Consider the following 1708-nt stretch of genomic DNA (forward strand, 5'->3'; position numbering starts at 1 on the left):
TAGTCGACGCGGGCGTAGGGGTTGAGGACCGATCGGCAGTCTGAGCAGATCAAGGGGTCGTAATTGAGGAGGGGGAGATCGACGAGAGGGAGGAGAGGAGTGTAGAGAGCGCTCAAGGGGACGACGAGGTCGTTGGCGTCGGATCGAGATGGAGGCCACGAGTTCCATGGGAAGCGGAGGCCTTCGATTGATTCGAGCTCGGTGAAGTCCATAGATACGCTGCTAGGGTTCGAGGGGTGGCATGGATTTAGGGTTAGGGTTTTAAGATGAGGGAGGAGGGAGTGAGAGAGAGTGACGGGGGAGAAAAGGAATCAGGCAAAGTTTCGGCTGTTTGCCAACTTAGAATAGACCGCGATGCACAACGCATCCGTCCTTCCCGTCCTCAATTTTACCAAATTAGTCCCCCACATCGAGGAAATTGCTATTAAGTCTCCCAAATCATCACGTTGCTGACAGACAATTCGGCCCCTCCATCTACATTATTTGTCTACTTGGGTTGAGATGAGCCTTCTCCCACATGGTTATCGCAACTTCCTCATTTGTCTACTTGGGTTGAGATGAGCCTTCTCCCACATGGAAATTGCTATTAAAGTTTCACCCAAAGCCTCCAAAGCCGCTAATTTCCTCATTTGTCCCCTTTTATCACGATAGATAAGGGAGAATCCCCACCCCCACCCCACCCCACCCCACACACACACACTACCTAAAAAGCCTACAGCTTCGGTGCTCCGTAAAGATTTGTTGGAGCACCGATGGCATATCTGTAAATAATTTCCTTAAAAATGTGGGATCGCTGCAATGGCACTCAAACACTAGAAGGGGGGGGGGTTGAATAGTGTTTATGAAATCTAATGCGGAAACTTTAAATTTCAATATAATAATATCACAAAGAGTAAGAAAGATCAAACCAATGTGTAGACAATCACAGAAAATTGCATACGCAAACACAAGGATTTATACTGGTTCGGTCATCCAGACCTACATCCAGTCCCCAAGCCTCGCTTGAGATTTCTCCACTATTTCCACTTGCAAAACCGCAAGCACTTGCAACCCGCAAGCAAACCGTACAACCTTGACAATCTTCAATTGCCAATGCCACAACAATCTCTTCTTTCAAGAGATTATCAAACTGAAACAAAAATGGTACAACTTTCTCTTCCTATAAGCCTTGATGTGTAGATGTGAGTGACTTACAATAGGCTATAGGAATGGTTTTTGTTCTAGAGTAATGGAGTTTTAATCAAGAACAAAACTGAAAATAACACTCAGTTTTTCTCTTCAAAAATGGAGTTAAGAACTCAAGAAAAACTCAAGTTTATGGAAAGGAATCTTATCATTTAACTTCAGAACTTAACACCTATTTATAGGCACAAGTTTAGTTCAAAATATTTCAAAAATAACTGCCAAAACGTTCATAAAACGTTCATGTTATTTGAAAGAAAATGACAGTTAGAAAGACTGTATGGTCGACCAGATTGAGGCCTGGTCGACCAGACAGGCTTTCTGGAAAATTTCCTGGTCGAATCTGGAGCCTCTGGTCGACCAGGTCCATATCTGGTCGACCAGACAGAGATTTTTCAGACTCTCTGTTTCTGGTTGTTATATCTGGTCGACCAGACATTTCTTTGGTCGGCCAGAAACTATGTTATACATATTTTCAATAGTTTAAAATGTTATTCATTCGTTGATTAGACTTAGGATTATACTT

The 1708-nt window shown here is 43.4% G+C and overlaps 1 protein-coding gene across 1 annotated transcript in view; it reads right to left on the minus strand.

The window, feature by feature from the left end:
• The window catches only part of LOC109851566 (protein transport protein sec23), a 12712-nt gene extending 12135 nt beyond the window's left edge, over positions 1 to 577 (minus strand). Inside the window, 1 exon segment of the mRNA XM_020421766.1 lies at positions 1 to 577. This exon segment is cut by the window's left edge and continues 4 nt beyond it. Coding sequence (XP_020277355.1) covers positions 1 to 212 — 212 coding nt within the window. The 5' untranslated portion in view covers positions 213 to 577.

This window comes from Asparagus officinalis, chromosome 8, assembly GCF_001876935.1.
Source record: "Asparagus officinalis chromosome 8, Aspof.V1, whole genome shotgun sequence".
Lineage (NCBI taxonomy): Eukaryota > Viridiplantae > Streptophyta > Magnoliopsida > Asparagales > Asparagaceae > Asparagus > Asparagus officinalis.